This window comes from Microtus pennsylvanicus, chromosome 10 (genome assembly GCF_037038515.1).
Source record: "Microtus pennsylvanicus isolate mMicPen1 chromosome 10, mMicPen1.hap1, whole genome shotgun sequence".
Taxonomy (NCBI): domain Eukaryota; kingdom Metazoa; phylum Chordata; class Mammalia; order Rodentia; family Cricetidae; genus Microtus; species Microtus pennsylvanicus.
Window position 1 is genome coordinate 80,541,004 of NC_134588.1, and position 13,830 is coordinate 80,554,833.

At 48.9% G+C, this 13,830-nt stretch overlaps 1 protein-coding gene across 7 annotated transcripts in view; it reads right to left on the reverse strand.

Annotated features, from left to right (window-relative positions):
• The window catches only part of Arhgap22 (Rho GTPase activating protein 22), a 156,830-nt gene that overhangs the window by 115,017 nt on the left and 27,983 nt on the right, over positions 1-13,830 (reverse strand). The window contains exon 1 of one of the 7 annotated variants that reach the window (XM_075988745.1): positions 8,102-8,412. The exons of 5 other annotated variants lie outside the window; for them this stretch is intronic. In XM_075988745.1, coding sequence (XP_075844860.1) covers positions 8,102-8,135 — 34 coding nt within the window. In that variant the 5' untranslated portion in view covers positions 8,136-8,412. Of the gene's footprint in view, positions 1-8,101; positions 8,413-13,830 lie in introns of those variants that run through there. One more of the 7 variants, XM_075988741.1, reaches the window with a different exon arrangement.

Here is a 13,830-nt window from a genome sequence, read left to right on the forward strand (position 1 = left end):
TCGAGCCCGTTTCTGAGTGAGATACAGGCAAAGCCAGAAGCCACATCACCTATCTGATTACATTTCTTTATGGCTCTACGCTCAGGCCTGGATGTGATCTCTCCTAGGAAATCCACAGTGTATTTGGCCTTTGTGGGCATAGGCAACATCGGATCACCATGGGCATATTCTGCGAAGACACACCACTCCGAACGAAGCAATCAGAGGGGCTGTGGACCCCACGATGCTCTAAGACCAGAAACCTCCAGGATTCTGAACAGTTCCCTCGTCGCTGGGATGATGAGTCAGCTGGCTCCTGGGTTATCATTTCCTGGCAACATCTCAAGTAATCCCACAAGCCTCGGACGTGACTCCAGAGCCTGCATTCCCCACCTTCTGTCCCTACCTATAGAGGAAGCCACATTTTATCTTTGTACAGCCCTGTGATGCACAACAATAGCTTGGTCACAAGGGGCTACATGTAGTTGCGATCCCATAATATTATTGTAAAGATGAAAAGTTGTCAAAGCTAGTGGCACAGTAAGGGTCACAAGGTTGTAGAAAACACATTGGTCGTGTATTTGCAGTGATGGCAGTATTAACAAACCAATTTTGTGATCAGTTGTATAAAGGTATAGAACACACAACTTTGTACAGTACATAATATTTGATAATCATTAAAACTCACTGTTTGTGTAGTTAGTATCCATATTTCTCAGCATTATTTTAGAGTATACTACAACTTATTTTTCAAGGTACTTAACTGAGGGCTAGATAGCATTTACTGCTCTTGCAGAAGACCTGGGTTCAGTTCCCAGCACTCACATGGCAGCTCACCAACACCTATAATACAATTCCAAGAGATCCAGCATCCTTTCTGGCCTCTGAGGACAATGTGCACATGTATTGTACATAGAGCCATGTATGTACAATGTATTGTATAACATATTTTGTAAACCAGGTAATCAGTGATGTTAGTGAGACCATGCAGTGTAGGCTGATGTGCGTAACTGTATTAGTGTTTGATCATGAATCTAGTCTTCAATGGCCAACCGTCTCTCTAGCCTGGCATGTTAGTTTTTCAGAGAAAGTCTAGAGTATACAGAAACTAAAGCCAGGAAAAAGCTTATGTGACAAGGGTGCAAGGGATCTTTTGTATGGTTTCAGAACGTGTTTGTGTTTAAAGCTGTCTAACAAGGGTCAAAAGGTTAACTTTAAAAGGTTTACAAAGTAAAAATGTCACGGCAAGTTAACCTTAGCTTACTACTGAAGGAGGAAAAAGGCTTTTCATTGACATCTAGTGTCCAGTGATGTGCAGTGGTGACCTGGGCGTCTGCACGCTCTCCCCGGTCACTCCCTGACTCACCCAGGGCAACTCTAGTCATGACAACCCGCATGACAGACACAGCAAGAGCCCCGAACAGCTGCAGGTATTTGCCTTTCACATTATATCTTATTATAGTTTATATGAGAACTGTTACATAATTACATATGATTGCCTTCAATCGTCCGTAAAATGTGACATAATGTTGTGCCCAGGAGAAGCAGGGTGAGCCATGCAGCTCAGGTGCCCACCGAGCCGCATGTGAGTATGTGGTGTTGGCAGAATGACGGCATCGCCTAGTGGTGAATTTCTCAGGATGCATCCCTGCCACGGCGACACAGGACTACAGTTTTCCTCCAGTGGTTATCACGTGTTAAAACAGTGTTCATTTATTGACATGTCTCGATTTTTCCTTTTTAAGTGCTATCTATTGACATTTTAGCTATGGAAGATGATCCCCCCCACACACACACACACAAGAATCCTCCTCATGGTTCCCCTACAATTATATGAAAGTTGCATTAGATCAATATATAGAACTCCCATCATTAGTGCCATGTGATTGCCAGGCCCCTATGAGCGCTGTACTATACCATTACTGTTTTTCTCCGTTTGGATATGACTCTTTGTTTTCCTGCAGTTGTCTTGTTTTTCCATTTGCTTAGTTCTCTGTTAGGTGATGTTCTTCCAGTCTTAAACACTGTATCAATTGCCTACATCCAATGTTTGTCCAGTCATTGCATTTTGTAACCCTCTCGCTGGAGGCTTGCAGGGTGATTGACAGAGGTCTGTATGTAGGTTGGGCTAAGGACAAGCAAAGGATTTAACATTAGACAAACATGAATGTCACTTCCACTGTGTTTGCTCAGGACACTCAATGATTTTCTTCTCATACCTTTCAAAATGACATCAAAGGTGCTTCATTTTAGTGTAGCCATGAGAATTGAGGAATCACAGCAAAAATGCCTTCCTCATTGAGGGAATTTAAAAAAGAAGTTTACTCTCTTGTGTGTGTGTGTGTGGGGGAGTCCCAAGAACAAAGCCACAGAAAACACTCCCTCCCACCCAGCGGCCCTCTCTTGCTGCCCTGCAGTAGCAGGGCTCCCCGCTCGTGGAGGCCCTGGGAAGTGAGCCACAGCTACTTCAGCCTCACTCCGTAGATTTCTTCCGAAGGAGCCCCCACAATAGACACAAATTTACTTTGAACTATTCCAAATGAAGGCAAAATGATTGCAGGATTGGTGACATAAAATAAAAACTTACAGATGCCTCAAATTAAAAAAAAAACAACTTAATATCCAAGTATAGGATAATTGTAGAACAGGTAAATATTTGTAACATACGGTCAAGGTAAGGATAGGTTTTCCTACGAACCTCAATGAGTTAAAGCAGAGACAAGAGCCAAGCCTCCTAAACTAATGCCTCCCTATGACTGATTGATTTGTTTACTTATTCATCCATTTAAAAATATATTCTGAGTGCTTACTAGGCACCAAGGGCATACACAATGTTGTTCAAAAAGAAAAACGGTCGCCACCCTCATGAGCTTAGAGTCCAGCGCAGGTGACATATTTAAAAGCCACCCTCAGAAATATGTAACTGCCACCAGAAGGAAAGACTGAGGAACAGAGGTGCACAGAGCATGGGGCAAGCCCCCAAACTGGAGTAGGGTGGGGCAGGATTTTCCTGGTGGGAGGAGCTGAGGGCTGGAAGGTGAACAGCAGTCAAAGAAGTGTGAACGCGACTGTAAAAGGAAGTCCAGAGGGGACTTGTGAAACACAGAGCAATGGGGAGAAGGTCAGCGTATCTGGGACGTAGTGTGTGAGAAGTGGCTGGAAGTGAGCTGGGCCGTGCAGGGACACTCAGAGCCATTGTCAGGAGTGTGGGGTTTGATTAAAAACAGCAGTGGAGACTGCCGAAGGATTCCTAGTTGAAGGGGGGATGGATAGAGAAGGGTACAGGGTATGATTGACATGTAGGGTGATGGTTTTGACCAGGTTGGAGGTAAGGATGGCTGCAGAGGACTTAGCCCGAGACAAGTGGGATGTGCAGAGAGGAGAGCACTTTGGAAGGCATGCTTCAGACCAGTGCAGTGGGGCACAGTAACCATTAATGTGGGGTGGTGTTCATGGGCCTCGAGAAAGCTGCATCAAGACTGTCAAAACCATCACATCAAGCCCCGTGACCGCAGGGTTGTAGAGATGCAGTAATCCTAACAGAGGATGGGGATGAAGCAGGCCCGGCGTTTGCTCAGAGAAGGGCCTGGTCCCAGCGCTGCAGGCTCCTAGTATTTGCCATGGTCAAGCTGAAGGGCACAAGGGTGGCGAGTGTAACAGTGAGCGTGAGTGTGCAGCCTGGTCTCCGAGCTTCCTCCTGACTGTTCGAAACCACCCCATAATTCCGAGGAGAGGGGGGCCCTACCTTGCGTTTTATTTTTCTATCTTGAAAATAAATAGCTATTCTATCTGTGTCAAACAGCACTTGGTCTTGTGTCCTGCTGTAGAGGGTTAGTAAATGCAACTGTTTTTTCTTTCCCCTGTGAAAACTGGCAGAGACAGGGTAAGCTGCATCGTCCTTTCCCAACCTGGGAACAGGGCAGCAGCAGGAACACGGGTAAAGGGGAGATGAGCCCGCTGGCGACAGGGTATCAGGAAAGGTGCCCCATTCTTCCCAGGGAGCTTAGATCCAGAGACGGTACCACCTGCTTTCTGTGTGTGTGCGTGTGTGTGTGTGTGTGTGTGTGTGTGTGTGTGTGTGTCTGTCTGTCTGTCTGCCCCATCTGCCATTAACTTTTTGGAAGTTGAATCCACCCAGGGAAGGACAGTTGACCTACTTCATACTGTGATTTGGATATGGTTTCTATCAAAACACATGGTGAAGCCCAATTTCCCCATGTGACAATTCTAAAGGTGATGGTTTTAAGCTCTAACAGTCGCCGAGGCTACCTCATAATGAGAAGATTAATGTGCTTCCCAAAGAGTGGGTTAGCTATGGTGAAAGCAGCTTACAATGTGCCTAGCTCCTCCACTCAGACTCTCTCTCACATCCTGCTTCCACACGCGTTCACTCCAGCCTTCTGCTTTGTGCCATGAAGTTCTCACTGGAAGCCTAGTGGTGTAGGAGGGTCTTCTTTCTATGTGTTGCTTTCATTGGTTAAATAAAGAGCCTGCCTTGGCCTTTTGAGACAGAATGCTGGGAGAAAGGAGGCAGAGACAGAGAGCCGCCATGGAGCCAGCCGCCAGGTCAGACATGCTGAATCTCTCCCAGTAAGCCACAGTCTCTTGGTACATACAGATTATTAGAAATGGGTTGAATCAAGATGTGAGAGTTAGCCAATAAGAGGCTAGAAATAATGGGCCAGGCAGTGTTTAAATGAATACAGTTTCCGTGTAATTATTTCGGGCGGCCGGGCAGCAAGAAGTGGCCTACCAGTCCATTACAACAGCCTAGCAAACGCTAATACCATGTTCTTAGCCTTCCAAGCTAGAAGTCCAACAGCCTTTTAAACATTGTCTCCTTTAAAATATATTTATTTTTATTTTTTATAAGGGTGCATGCAGAGGGTAGTGATTGGCTTTGAGGAAACTGCTTCTTCCTTTCCACCATGTGTGTTTGGGGGGTTAAATTCAGGTTGCCAGGCTCGGCAGCAAGTGCCTGTACTTGCTATCCCTGCCTTGCTTCATTCTACACTACAGCCTTAGGTATTCTGTTATAGCAACAGACTAGGTAACTGACAGTGTGGCTTCTGGGAAATTCTTAGTTCTCACCCCTCCTCCTGTCCCTATAAAGAGATGACAAGGACACCCTCCATGGTCATGGGTACCTTCACCTGCTCCTTCAGGGTTGGCCTGGTTGAAATTTCCCAAAAGTTAGCAGCCAGTGTGGCTTCTGAGGAGGGACCCCAGGAGCCCAGGAGGTATCAACATTTAGGGGAGCTGCTTTTCAGTCAGGCCCCAAAGTCCTGGGAGCCTGTTGTCCGGGTCTGAGTCTATGAACTCTTCTACAGAGGAAGCCTGATCTTTTCCAAGTGACACACACTTGGGCATATTTCCACATAGGCGTGGCCTGCAAGAGTCTAGTTCAGACGGTGGCTGGACAGCAGGACTTGGGGTTTGTGATGCGAAGGCTCTTAAGTGGTCACGGAGACCTTGTCTTGGAACCGAAAGTTTTAAATAGGGGTGAATTTTGATGAAAATTCTTCCATCTGCCAGAGCCCAGTTTCTTTGGGCTCACAGATGTTTATTTCCTAACATGCTGCAAGTCTAACCTGGTTCATATATACATACATGCATATATAAACACATACATATATACATACTACCTACTATACACACACACACACATATACATATGACACTGGGACAACTTCATGTGATGCTCCCAGGCAGCTGCTCAGCCTCCCTCTGTCATCCAGTCCCTGCTCAGTCCCTGTCATTCCTCAGCTTACAGATCAAGAATCGTAGCTCACTTTGAGCACCTCTTGGCACCCTGTGCATAGCCACCTCTGTGTAGCTCATGTTCTCTGAATGTCTCTCTCAGGATTTATGGTCAGAGAGTGTTTTAGGTAAGTGATTCCTTATGTTAATGATTGAAAAACGACACTAGAAATTTAAACTTGTCACATGATCCTCAACCTTGGCACTGCTGGCATTTGAGATCAGATAATTTTGTGTGCTAGGCCTTATCCTGGGCACTGTGGGTGTTCAGGAGCGTCCCTGGCCACTCCCTACAGGATGTCAGTAGCTCCCTTGGTTAGAACAGTCAACAGATGCCCCCGGACATTCCTGTTCCTGAAGGGAGGAAGGGCTGCTGTTCATGGAAAGCCACTGAAATCAAATATATAAAACAGGTTTGGTGGGGTTGGGAGGTGGCTTGGTGGCACTAAAGTGCTGGTCATGAAGATATCAAGATCTGAGTTCAGATCCCTAACACCGTATACAAAGCTGGCCATAGTGGTGTGGGTCTGTGTGCTGAGGGTGGGGGAAAGGGGCAGACCTCTGGTTAACCAGTAGAGTTCTGGATTCAGTAGGAGACTCTGTCTCAAAGAATAAAATGAAGAGCGACCGAAGACACCCGAAGTCAGTCTCTTGCCTCCACAGGCATGTACGCACACACACACACACACACACACACATACACACGTGTGCGCACACACACACACACACACACACACACACACACACACACACAGTAGTGAAGTTTGGGATTCCACAGACAGGCTCCTTTGCTGAAGCACTGGTCTCTTTCCAGAGCAACAAGATTCTACAGAAATATAAAAGGTCTACTATCATGAGCATGTAGGTCACGGAACTAATCCAGTAGCTGTTCTCAAACCCAGACATTAATTTTAACAATATGCTTCTTTAACCCACCAAAAGCATTGCCATTTCAGCAGACGATCAAATAATTACTAATGGAGTCATCAAAAGCCTGTGTGTATTTTTCTCTTAGGACCAGCACATGCCGAGTGCTCATCAGCCTCACGTGACTACTGCCTGTGTCTTCGGACAGAAGAAGGAAGTGGCTTGCTGAGAGGGGTCCAGCCCCGCTCATCTTTATACCTGCCTTCGCCTCTCAGCAGAGCCAGGCAAGTCTGTCCGCCCTCATTTGACTCCCACTTACCCTACACCCCAGCAACCTACAGGGGAGTCTGGATGGCACTGAACACACTGGAAAAGTCACCAAGTGCCTCCAATCTGCTAAAGAAATGGGCACCCGAGGAGGTACAAGGATCCCCAGTGCCCCGACCCTCCCCACACAGCAGCCTCTAAGGAGCACTCCGATGCCCCCCATCTCCAAAGATCCATCTTTATCCTCTCTGCTAAGAAGGCAGGTTGTCCTCAAGCACTAGCAGGAGCTGGTCATCTGAAAAGCTGTTCCATCTTTTTGTTTGTTGGTTTTGGTTTTTGGAGGTGGAGGACGGGGTTTTTCTGTAGCTTTGGAGCCTATCCTAGAACTCTGTAGACCAGGCTGGCCTTGAACTCACAGAGATGGGCGGGTCTCTGCCTCCCAGTGCTGGGATTAAAGGCGTGTGCCACCACCACCTTGCTTGCTCTTTAAAGACAGGTGTTTTTATCAGAAGTAACCACTCCTGGCCGAGAAGTTGCCGCCTGGGGGAAATGCTAGTCTCTTTTCCAGTCTAGTGGCTGGATCAGGAGGCTACATCGCTGGGATACCAGCTGATGGAGTCCTGAACTACAAATTGTAATCTCTTGCTTTATTTGATTTTAGTACCCGCCCTACCCCTACGCCCGCCCCCACCGCCTTCCCAACAGTGCGGTTCTGCTGCTCTTACTCTGGCACAAGGTAGGCAGGCGTGAGACACACTCTACCTCTGCCTCCCGGTTGGCTGTGGGGGGAGTTGGGGGTGGGGGTGGGGCTGCTCCCAGCAGGCTGGCCTCAGACTTGAATTGCAGATGGCTAACCCTGGTAGGGTCATTTCAACTTTTACTGTGAGTGAAAAGTAAAGTTTTCCTCCAGTTTCCACCTGTTTACCTATAACGACAGGGTGGCTGTAAAACATAAAATGTAGGGCGGAGGTGCTCACCACCTACACACTTTAGATAGCTACTGCCCTGTACGATCTCGGGTCTGACCCCCGCCCCCCCCCCGCCCCGAATCTCACTAGAACTACAGACACATAGGCTCACGCAGACATTCACTGCCCAGGTGCCACAGACCCAGGGTGCCTTCCCCCACCTGTACCCGGGCAGGACAGCTCCTTGAGTGTCCTCGCGTTTGCCAGAGGAAACACGCTGTGTGTCTAGAAATCCGAAATCCACAGGAATTTGTACTCACCCCTCCTGGCCTGTCTGATCTTTGGGCTCAGCATGCTGCAGCCGCCTGGCCAGACTTGCTGGGCCGATCATGCTGCCATCCGTTTCCCTTTTCTCTTCTTTTTGGCCAATGGCCCTTCATGCCTAGCTTCTTCGAGACCCGGGGGCCACTGGCGACACCCCTTCGGCTCCCGCTCCTGGCTCCGGTTTGCTTTGAACTACATAAATCCTGATGCATTATTTATCCATTCCAGAATTAATTTCCATCCAAGCGGACCATTAAAGTCACAGTGATGTTTGGTAATCAATCACTGACCAGGGCGGGGCCCGCCCGGCTATCGTGTTCTCCCGGCTACCCATTCCTGAAGAAGGAGGCGGAGTCTTGGGCCTCAGGGGCGGGCAGGTGGGTGGGGCCATCTGAAGTCCAGTGTAGACCGCAGCTGGCTACAGGTCCCCAGGCTCTAGAGATCTGTGCGCCAGGCGGCCTGCCGCTAAGAGGGCGGAGGACACACATAGCACCATGGTTGGCTGGGCTAGCACGCTCTACTTCAGACTAGGGAGTGGTGAGACCCCTCCAGGCCCGCCCAAGGGGCCAGGCACCTCAGCTCACTGCCTTTCTTGGAAGGAGCGGGCATTCTGCCATTGCTCACATCCTCAGCAACTCCACTATCAGAGAGAGTCCTGCTGAGGCTATGGACCACCTCAGCAGTAAGAGGAGAGAAACCAGTGCCTGAACAGGGTCACAAAACTTCCCGAGTTGAGTAACAGATATCTGCTAAGACCAGCATAATTCTAACGGGTACATACTGGGACCTTTATTGGGCCCCACCTCAACCCTCTAAAAATTGGGGAGGGGCAGAGTCTTGCTATGTAGCCCAGGCTGGTTTTGAACTTTTGATCCTTCAGCACCCTTTGAGTGCTGAATTACACACTATACCCTGGCTATAAACTTACGCTATTCTTTGACGACTGTTTCTCAAAATACTCCAGCTCTGACCACTGCATGGTAAGAGCTCCCACCTTGAGAGTGTCCCATGAACTTGTAAGGTTGTGACCGCCCCCCTCCCCAGCTTTAATATGTCTATGTACCTCATGTTCGCTGAATCTCAAATGTCCCACTGACAATCAACTTCAGCAGCTGCAAGGGAAGCAAGGAGACCTCTGAAGCAATCCAGAAAAGGTGAGAGAGTCCAACCTCAGTGTGCGTGGGGGACTAAGAGCGAGAGGGAAGTCTGCAGGATGTAGTAAACCCCACATCCAGTCAACAGGAGGAAGAATACACACAGGGCAGACTCACTCAGCTTCAAGCCAGTTCTTCTGATCTTAGTTACTCCTCAGATGGAGGAGTAGGGATCCTGATATGACATCCAAAGCCTTCCCCCGGCATTCCCTCCTTCCCCTCTGACCAATGCCTGTCGCTCCTGTGGTCCTCCGTGCAGGTTATGCGAGGTCCTTGTATGTCCCCTTTCATATGCGGCCCCGCTCCCATGGCCTGTGCCTCTGTACAGACAGTACCCCACCTCTGGAAACCTTCCCTACATTGCTTTAGCTTCAGAGGTCTTGTCTTGCCATGCTTTTAACCCCCCCCGCCCCCCCCCCTGCTGCCACCATCATGAAACTGCCCTGATTCTACCGGTTGGGGGAGACATTTAGCACTTTTCCCGAGCCCTCACACACTTTCCTAATCTTGTCCTCCCAGCTCTGTGAAGGACGGTGTGCACAGAGGATGGGGAGATGGCCTGGTGGGTAGAATGTCACTGTGGAATCACAAGAATAAGAATCCAGATCCTTTGAGCCCACATAAATCCTGGGTGGACATGGCCGCTTGTCTATAGTTCTAATACTTGGGGAGTGGAAACAAGATCCTGGGAGCAAACTGCTTAGCTGGACTAGCCCAGTTGGCAAACTCTGGGATCAAGTGAGAGATCCTGCCTCAATATACTAGGTGGAGAAGAATGATGCCCCACGTTAACCTCTGCCCTCCATATCCAGGTCCAGACATGTGTACCCACATATATGGGAACACGCATACATGCACTAAGCACACACACATGCACACACACGTGCATGCATGCATACCCACCAACACTCCGTATGGACAGATCAGAAACACCATTGCATGGTCCCTCTCCTTTAAGGCCAAGCACAATCCAGACCAGGCTAGGACAAAGCCCACCCAGGAAGGATGACAGCATATGGAGTGGGACAACTCACATGTTGACACCAGGGTCACGGGGCAAGTCCCGTGGCTGGTGACAGCATCTTGAGCAATCCGGAAACCATCTGTGAGTAATGCAGCCTGGCCAGTGTTCCCCTGAGCCAAGGGCCAGTGAATGCCAGAGTCTGGGTCTAGCGCTACTCACGATTGTTTGGCTTAAGAAACCACCTCCGGGAGTTTTTCCTGTGCAGCTGTTTCCCGAGGACTTGAAGTCATCGCTCTCATCTGCCTGCTTTTCTGACCATTAGAGAAGGAGAAACAAACCACAGGCTCTGGGTTCAGACTCAGGAGCAAGCCTGGCGGGGGCTGGAGCTAATCTGGTTGGGACCACGGGGTCAGTGGGTGGAGGGCAAACCGACTCTTCCACTTTCTTGTCCTGACCTCGGATTCCGTTCCTAGTCCTTCTGATGCAGGATTTGTGGCAGCACCTCAAAGGGGCTGTAGTACTCCCCCCTCCCTCCATGCAGCAGTGGACGTTGGAAGCCTCCAGATCCTTCCAGAGCTTTCGGGTGACAGTGGGGCAAGAGCAGGTCTATGGGGTTTGTTTAAAGTGAAGACTTCAAATAGCTTGTATTTGAAGAAACAGTGCTCTTCCTCCAGGTATAAGTTGAATACCAAGAACAGGAAATGGGATTACTGGTCAGTATGGCAGCAGACACTGGGAGTACCCATCCCTTCTGCCTGTTTCACAGTGCAGCCCTTACCTCCACCCCTACCCCAGCACTGCAATTCCAGTGGCTCTGCTCTACCTCTGCTACTCTCCTGCCTCACATCCTTCACCATTTTCTAAGGGCTGCTCAGGAGCAGGCACTGAAAGGCCTGAGGGGACTGAGAAGGACAGAAGTCTCCAGAACTACCTGTTAAAATGCACATCTGTTGATGGAATACCTGCCCATCAACAGTCAGCCCAGAGCCAGGGTGCTCTCACTATTGTGGCTCTCTCCCTTGGCTGAACCCTGGAGACTTTGCAGAAGAGTACCTGCACACCATACTGCCGCTCTTCTTAACCAGCGCACATACACAGTCATCCTGGGGCTTGTGGAATTGCGACCTACATGCAGCCAGGGCAAGGACCCACTGCCTTAGAAGACAACTCTACATGCCTAGGGCTAGGGTGACCTTTGCCTGCTGCCATCCCGAGAGAGATGCCTTCTTATAAATAGGTGTCTGTGTCAAACCTTCATCCAGCTAGAAAGAGCTCTAATGAGAAACAAACCCATTGCTTGTAGAGCCACTGGTGCAATTGCATAATCTGGGCACAAAAATAAACAAAGGGGAGTGGGAGGGTTGGGTTTGGGCTGGAGCAGCAAGCATTGAAAGTGGCAGCTGGGATGGGAAACTTTAATTTTCACAAAGATGCCACATAGACAGTGGATCCCTGCTTCCCTGTTCCACACACTTCTGGATTTTAGATAAAAGCATGTCCTTGCAGAGAGGTCAGTGTGCAAACAGCGCTGACCTGGCTCTCCAGAGCCTGCTCCCAGTCACCAGCACCGCTGTTCCCTGCTGCGAGGAGGCTGCTGCCCTCTCCTTAGCCTGCCACTCAAGGTCATCATTTCTGCCTTTCCTGCTGCCTATCCAATGGGGGTTCCCCGCCAGCCAGCTGGTGTTAACCTGTAAGGAAGCTGATGGTTACATTTTCAGTAAATTTGCAAAGCTGCTAGTTTATGATGGGCACCGTCAGAAATTGAACAAGATAAACCTGTAATTAAGTAAACAGTGTTTCAAAACTTATTACTTCCTAATCCATTTGAGTCATCCACATGGAAAATACAATATGTTCCTGCTGCCATGCTGATCTCCCCTAGTTCAGCGCGATCATGCTGGGAGAATTCACAATGTGGAAATCAGGCAACCTTGTAATTCTTTTCATCTCCCTCTGACCCATGCCAGAGACCCCAGGAGCCCTCTACAAGGTAGTGGAATGTGCTCCTCCTGCCCATTTACCAGCCCATCTCCATGCCCTTCTCTACCATCTTTACTGTGTACCCTAGTCAGTATGTGGAGCTCCTGGTCTGAGCAGAGAATGCCAGGTCTCTATCGGAATCAGCCCCTCCTTCCTCGTGGATGTGCTGTATTGTCAGCCACATACAGTTCAGTGTGGTTGAGTTCTGGCCAGAGTATATGAGTAGAAGGGATGCGGTCATTCCCAGGCCTGGGATACAGCACTCTGGCTCCTGACAGCCTGTTGTCTGCTCAATTAGGATAGGGACACTTTGGAAGTTCCTAAAGGTGGTAAGAGCCACGCAGACTAAGTCCTGAATGGCTGTGTGGAGCTGAGCCCTCCCTGCCAGCCCGGAAGCACTCTGTGCATACAAAAAGCAGAACGAATGTCCATGGCGAGATTTGTTACATGGCTGGTCCTCTTGGTCACCACAGCTGACTGTCCACGGGATCTGGTTTCACCTATCCTCTGCCCGTGAGATTTTTGTAACATCCAGTGTCAGCTCCCTGTTCACCTCCACGGTTGGAATGAGCTGCCCCTGAGGCTGTGGGGATCTTCTTCTACAAGGAGACAAGGAAAGAGAGAATGGGAGGGAGCGGGGGAGGGGAGAGACTGGTTAAGAGTATGAGCTCCTGTTGACTCCCATAATTTAAAATACTAATTTCACATAAATCATCGGGTTGGACTGAAGTACTCCTTTTAGATTTTAAAATTGCAAAATTGTGTGGGAGTCATCACAGGTGAACTTTTGGGTCACTTTGGTGGTCTTGTTTTGTTGGTGCTATGGGCATGTCCTCCATCTGTGTCACCACTGGGAGGATGGAGGCTTCAGGACTCTCCGCTCCTGAAGGCAGGCCTTCCTCCCTGCCTCCTCCCTCTGACCCTTATTCTGTCCTCACTGGCCTTTTAGTTGGTGCTGTCTCTATGTTGCCTCCCATGGTACCCACTGTCATAGCCGGGTCCTTGGAAAGGGTTCAGGGTCTTAGATTCCCACTTTTCTGGGAGTGATCTATTTAGTGTCTTGGTACCCAAGTCAGGAAAAAGATGCAATATCTGAAATTACATATTGAAAAACCGCCCAGACACACCAGACCAGGGCAAGACAGCCAAGCCCAAAGCATGGAGGTTTGCTTACAAAGCCCCTAATTATGATGGTCAGTCAGTGCTCACTGTCAGTTTGGAAATTCCTAGGAGGCAGACCTCTGGGCAAGCCTATGGTTATGTTTCAAGAGAGGAAAAACTGATAGTGTTGTGGGCAACACTATCCCATAAGCTGGGATCCCAGACTAAATAAAAAGGGGAAAATAGGAGGCCAGCTGTGTGTTATTATAGTGATATTTTATTTATGCTTTAATAAATAAAGCTTGCCTAAAGATCAGAAGGGCAAAAGCTAAGCCACTAGAGACCAGGCAGTGGTGGCACACACCTTTAGTCCTAGGATTTGGAGGACAGAGGCAGATGGACCTCTGTGAGTTCAAGGCCACACAAGACCAATGCAGAAACAAATCCAGGTGGTGGTGGCCTATACCTTTAATCCTAGTACTAGGGAGTCACATGACTTTAATCCCAGCCCTAGAGGGAATATAAA